This window comes from Carlito syrichta, unplaced genomic scaffold, assembly GCF_000164805.1.
Source record: "Carlito syrichta isolate Samal-C Ts95f unplaced genomic scaffold, Tarsius_syrichta-2.0.1 Scaffold309076, whole genome shotgun sequence".
Taxonomy (NCBI): domain Eukaryota; kingdom Metazoa; phylum Chordata; class Mammalia; order Primates; family Tarsiidae; genus Carlito; species Carlito syrichta.
This window is the reverse complement of record NW_007253172.1, coordinates 309,962-316,835: the sequence shown is the minus strand read 5'-3', so window position 1 is coordinate 316,835 and position 6,874 is coordinate 309,962. Positions and strand designations below refer to the sequence as shown.

General features: G+C 43.7%; 2 protein-coding genes across 2 annotated transcripts in view; both read right to left on the bottom strand.

The window, feature by feature from the left end:
* Positions 1-6,874, bottom strand: part of AHCYL1 (adenosylhomocysteinase like 1) — a 41,907-nt gene that overhangs the window by 34,667 nt on the left and 366 nt on the right. The gene's annotated exons all lie outside the window — the stretch shown is intronic.
* LOC110596424 overlaps positions 6,674-6,874 on the bottom strand; it is a 3,961-nt gene continuing 3,760 nt past the window's right edge. The window contains exon 5 of the mRNA XM_021716873.1: positions 6,674-6,752. Coding sequence (XP_021572548.1) covers positions 6,674-6,752 — 79 coding nt within the window. The remainder of the gene's footprint in view (positions 6,753-6,874) is intronic.

Here is a 6,874-nt window from a genome sequence, read left to right as displayed (position 1 = left end):
CACACACACACACACACGATCAATCACACACACACACACACACACACACGATCGAACACACACACACACACACACACACACACACACCCCAGGCTTCTGGGACCATAATGCAAACAGGTCACAAACTGAAAGCTCTGACTTGAGGTCAAGCCAGTCCTGTGGAGAAGGGATAAGCTACTTCCCATGATACCTTTTGGAACCTGTGCCTTAGAAGTTCACCTTAATGCAATTAATACATATTAGAACAGCTGGAGCCATGTATTTAAAACAGAACTTCCAAAATTCTGTCATTGCTCAAAACTCAGAATGAACAGCTTCAATCAGGAGGCCTAAGTGAATGAAACAGGGTTACACTCGTGTTCTCATTCCTTTAGTCCCTTCTCTCTGCCACTCACAAACTCGCCATCTAGCTCACCCAGATCCATGCACCACTGTGGATCAGAACGCTAGCCTTTTCCGTGGCACCTTGAGGCACAAAGGCTCAGTGGGACCACACTGATGCCACTGTACACTCACAGGCTCAGGAGAAAAGAGAAAAACATATAAACAATAGGGCGTGCTCTTGTTGGGCAGTTCTTCCGATTGTACAGAACCAAGCCTGAGGCAGGTCCAAGATGAACAGTACGGAACAGTGGCCAGTTCCAAATCCCTCCTGTTTATTAAGCCTTATTCCCATCATACAACTGAGCACAGGACATCCATTTTATTTTTTGTTTATTTTTTGAGTTGGAGTCTCATTCTGTCGTCCAGGCTGGAGTGCAGTGGCATGCTCACCGCCACCCCAGCGTCGACCTGCTGGGCTCCGGCGATCCTTCCACCTTAGTCTTCCAAGTAGCCGGAACTACAGGCGTGCACTAGCACGCCCTGCTAATTTTTGATTTATTTCAGAGATGAGGTCTCGCCAAGGTTTCCGGACTGGTCTCAAACCCGTGGACTCGCAATCCTCTCGCCTCGGCCTCCCAAAGTGCTGGGATTACAGGCTGAGCCACCCAGCCTGGTCCAGGGCATCCATTTTAAAAGAAGTGAACTGGCTTGGGCTGGTAGAGGACAGCATGTTAAGCCCACTAAGCCCCACAGGTTACATACACAGGCACATGAGCTGAGGCACTGGGGCTTTCATGGGGAGGAAGCAGGAGCATGCCAATGGTCCTCTCAACATTCTTTTCCCCAGGGTTCTCTACCCCAGGGTTCCAAATACCACCTTTTACTGGTAGTTCATTAAACTTTTTACTTTTGTGTCCTGTTTGGGTAGTAAATGATTAAGCCCCACTGTATACTGCTAAGCAGTACCAAGCAATATGCTCATTCTGAGATGAAGGCACCAGGCCAAATCCTTTAGAAAAAGGGAACAGAGTCCAGGCTTGGTGGCTCAGTCTGTAATCCCAGCACTTTGAGAGGCCGAGGCAAGTGGACTGCCTGAGCCCACGGGTTTGAGACCAGCCCGGGCAACTTGGTGAGACCTTGTCTCTGCAATAAATTTAAAAATTAGCTGGGCATGGTAGCACACACCTATAGTTCTGGCTGAGGTGGAAGGATGCCGGAGCCCAGCAGGTCAACGCTAAGGTGGCCATGAGTGTACCACTGCACTCTAGCCTGGACGATAGAGTGAGACTCCAACTCAAAAAAAAAACAAAAAGTGAACAGAGAGAGAAACAAAAATGAAACCAGTCTGTGTCTCAACAAAGGCTGTGGTTCTCCAGCCAAGTTCTGTAATTGCTATGGAGCAAAGGCCACACACTTCAGCAGGAGCAAATCACCTATACAGAATTGGAAGCAGGCTGCTAAGAGCAGCGAGAAACAATGCCTGGGGGAAGGAATTGGAGCGCAAATGTAAAATGATATAAAATGATAAAGTCATAGTTCCAAAGACTCTTTGGAATCATTTCATGTAATTCAAGGATTTCAGTTTGGGAGAACACCCTCTCCACCCGCCCCCCCAAATAAACAAACTACTGCAGTTTAAGGAAACCAACTCCTAGGCTGATACTAGCCCAATGTCTGCCAAACAGCCACGTTCTGTCAGTGCACTGTGTATCATGGGGGCAGGGTAGGGAATGGTGAGGGAGAGCACATCTCCCCTTCATCACAGCTCTAAGATCTCTCACTGTCTATGCACCCCTTGGTAATCAACAAATATTTTAGAGTTCAATAGCTGTAAGCTCTGCACAAAGTAACATTTTTGTCAGAAAAAAATTTTTCCCATTGACCTGACATTTCAATAGAAACATCTTTGCTTTGGCTCTTTAGCAGTATTTCAAAATCAGGCTCTCATTTGAACCATCATGTCATATCATCTAGAGAGATATAAATAGGGTGACCAAATTAACCGGAGTGCTTTTCAGAATATAAGGAGGCACTCATTGGCTGACATACTAGGATAACAGATAAAAGCCAGAACTGTACAGGCAAACCAGAATACATGGTCACTCTAGTCACTCTAGATATAAAGGAATAAACATGAATTAGTATTTACTAAATGCTAATCCTCTTAACCAATCTATTTAGGTAATACTATCACTGTTCCCTATTTTACAGATGAGAAAATGGAGGCACAGACAGGTTAAATCATTTGTCCAAGGTCACACAACTATGTATCAGATGGTAGAGACTGAAGATAAACCTGACTCCAAAAATGAAGCGCTTGACTTATATTGTACTACTCCTCACAGTTTCAGGAACAAAAAGGAGAAGCTAAAGAGGTCTCATGCAATAGTCACACAAGAGTGGGACAATAAAAGAACTACCTGGGTGAGTCAAAGGGAAATATGGGATAAGAAGAGGGACTGCGATTCCATAGGCGTTTTGCTTTACTGCTTACCACACGAAAGGCGCTGATGGTGTCAACAAGAATCAAAAGGAAAACTTATAGTAAGATTCTGTATTCAACTTGGGATTCTCAGATGTCAGATTGGAAAAACTGGCCAATACAAATGTGTTGTCCTTAATACAAGAGGGGGGTGTCTGACTCCTCTCAGCAGGATGTGTTCTGAATTATAATGTTCTGTATTATAATAAGTTATGTGTTTAGGATCATAAGGGTGGCTCTTCTTTTTAAAAATTGAATAATCACATTCCCAAACTTGGAAACAGATAGGTGTAAATGACTCTCCTTTACCAGCCAGTCCTTTAAAACAACCCCAGTATGGCATTCAAGTGCTTGTTTCCAGGTAGCTGAGTAAACTTTCCAGGAGTCATAGGCAACAAAAAGATCTACATGATTCTATGTATCAAAATATCCATTCTAGATAAACTTCACTAGAATATTATAACAGGCAATAGCAGTGGATCCAAATGATCCCCCTCCTGATAGAAAAGGTACACATCTGCTATCTTGCCAACAAAGGGCCAGACAATGACCAGATTTATCTGTTACAAGCTAAATGTCTAAAAGAACTAGGAACAAAGTAATTTGAAAACTAGAGTTTAATTAAACCAAACAAGAAAAAGAAAGATAATCAGTATCTGTGAAAAACAAATCTTAAAAGGAGGATTTTCTTGCACTCTCTTGTTTCAAAGACTGCTACTAAAACAGCAGCCACTCTAAAGAGAGTCAACAGATACTAATGATGTGGAGAAGATAGTACGTGCCATCCTATCAAATCTCTTCTCAGTGATTCTGAGAAGACTAGTGTAAATTCTATAAAACTGCACCAAGAATTAGCCATGAGACAGCCTGGATGAGAAAAGGAGCACCCTGGATTTCACCTGCCAGGTTAGCCAACACTCAGGCAGTATTCATCAGGGTTCTACTTAGTGTGCTTCCTGAATCTTAGCTGACCCTTTTGATGAATTAGAGCCACATATGCTTTATTCAAATAAAGAGTGTGCTGTAAACAAAAGTATTTCTTGTGTCTTCTTATGCTCCTTTCCTGTATTTGGCTGGTGGTTAAGAGTCTCTGACTACACAGATTCTATGTCAAACGCTGAATGTGTTATTCTGAAAAGTTCCCCCAAAGTTCACAAGTTCAGAGAACAGCAAATGTTCTGACAGGCCTTCCAGAGAAACATGCCTACTTGCAGGTTTCATCAACAAGTTGGAGATTTGGGTTTTCTCTATGAAAAAAGAATCAACGTGATATAGTGTCAGCTTCCAAAGGTCCAAGGGTAGTTATCACCCCTGCAACACAAAGTAGCAGAAAAAGAGGAATAAATATAACTATGATTATGGAGAAGTGGATGACTTATTTGGTTTGACTGAAAAATGCCAACATTAAACAAGGATCTTCTTCAGGTGTGGAACAATATATACTTACCCTTAACTCAAGGACTCCTTTTCTTACCTCAAATTTTCCTAAGCATGCCACCTAAAATCACCAGTGACAGTCATGAACAAGCCTTACCATGTGAATCATACCACAGCATCCTACTACATTCATATAGTCCCCTGAAAATCTCTCTTAGAACTTTGTGCCAAGAAAAGTTGTCTTCCTGAAAAATTGGCATGTATTGTTTCCCATGCCCGCTAAGGCCCTTTATCCTCTGGCTGCTAGGAAGCTGAGAGTTGCACATGATGACTTAACCTCTTCAACTAAGCCCTCAAGGCTAACAATATTTTTTCCTTCTTCTATAGTTTTGACTTCCTATTTAAATCATACATATGTCCTGTGTTATATACTTCTGTGTTAAATGCTCACTGAAAAAGAAGTATAAATATACTAAGATTCTTGGTAAAAATCACTTTTGCCATATTAATTCCCAACATGCCCCATTTCTACATGTTCCAAAAAATAGGCACTATAAAATGAGGAAATTGAGGCACAGAGGCTAATTAACTTGTTCAATGTGGTACCCATTTAGTGCACTTCTTGACACTCAGACATCTCAAGCCTTCAATCAAACCAACAAGTCCTATTATGTACACTGCACTGCAGTAGCCCCATAGCATACAAAGCTGAGTAAGTTACAATCACAGTTGAAGAATCCAGGTATCTATGCTTATAACTGATGGACATCCACTCCACTCTTTCTCAGACAAAGCAAATGAACAAATAAAAGCTGACCGGAAAGTTATACTGGGATGTGACCTGACTGGGGACCATCAAGGTCACCCTGAAGTGACCTATTTCCTCTGGCATCAAAAATGTCAATTCTAGCAGGGCCTCAGGTTTTGGAACGACCCAAGGATTACTTGGTGGAGAGCCAAGGTAGAATTCTCATTGGTGAAGGACTGCACCATTTGAAGAGGTCTTTTTCTCACACCACTAAGTACTGTGCCAACTTACCCTTCTCTCCTTTTCCCATGCTTTCTCACATTATCAACACATGGCAGAGGTACAAAAAGTGACTTAAGTCATAATGTCCAATTCAGCTGAAGTTCTGAAAAAGGATTACCTAGGACTTGCTATGTGACCTTGACTAGTCCTCAACTGACCCATTAACTAAATAAATGTCTTTTATCATCACTAGAGGAAGGGTAATTAGTCATCATAAAGCACTTTAATACAGAGTGCTGTGTAAATGCTAAACAATAAAGCTCAGAAAGAGCAAGATTAATAAGAAACACAGGGGCACATTTACCAACAAATGGAAACTTACAACAGGGTCTTTGCACATTCCAGACAGAAACTGCTTCTTCCAGATACTGGGGTAATTTAAAATTATTAGCATTTGACCTGACAATAATACACATTAGCAATATTCCTCCTGGGAAGGGGAGGAAAGGGGATATTTATTCCTGGTAGGTAGCCAGGCAGACATCTCAGTTTCTAGTTAGATAGGTGGGCAATTAATATTTGAGTATATATACTAGATACAGAGCTGACTTGTATTTTGAATCTTGCATTTGCTTTCTGGAGTGGTAGATTCACTGCCTTTAAAAAAAAAAAAAAGCCATCTCTCCCACTAGTTGACAGCTTGACTAGTTCAGGTGTAGAAGTCTCAAGGACTGGAAATATTTCTGCAGACCTTACTTGACTCAGCTCATACAAGCCCTGCATCCCACTAAACACTGCAGGCAGAGACAGCCTTTGGAACATGCAGTCTTTAAACAGGAGGGTTATTTATCTGGGTTTTCACTGGCTTCAAGAAGGTCACCACTTTGCAAAGGTTCTCAGGTCTACTGTTAACCGGGTACCAGGTACGTGGAAAGTCAAGATGTGGTTGGCAGTACATGATCAGAAAGCACTAGGGATCCCAATTCCACCACTCAGAGAGCTAGCTAGACTAAAATTTCCAAAGGGTGCAATCCACAAGAGAATGAGAAGGGTGTCCTTTGAGCTCAACCCACAGCACAGGAGACTAAAGTTGTTCTGCCTCGGTAAATGCAGTCAAGAATGAGCAATCCTTCCTTAACACCCACTGCTCCAACCCACCCAAGCTCCCTTCTCCAGGCAAGCCTAAGTGATCTATTCACATGACTCGACGATCAACCTGTATCCATGACAGTCTGCTGTCACCAGCCTCCGAATGTCAATGTCTCACATGTATCGAAGCAGCTGGAAGACCGCAGAAGGTGCAAATCATAGCCTTTCCATCTCACGCCGCTCTCCTTGCCTTCACCTGCTCTGCGCATCCTCCTCTCCGGCCTCCCAGCTATCACGCAGTTGTTGGATAAGCCGGCCACTGTTCCCGGAGCTTCCACGGACGTTCTGCTAGACTTGCCCACCCACCCGAGGGGAGATTTTTCTGCACGCCCCCATCCCCTGGGCTGATCACGGGGCTCAGCCGAGTTGGTTCACCCCCTCCCGCTCGCGTCTTCGAAGCTTCTCATCCAGGAAAAGTCAGGCGCAAATTTAAGGCCTGGTCCTGCCGGGCTTCAAAGAGATCCCGGAGGACCAGGGCCGAGGGACAATGGGAAGCGAGGTCAGAGGCGGCCTCCTCAGCCCGGGATAGGCCTGGGGCCGCGCAGCCGCCACCCTCTACGCCGGCTCCGGCG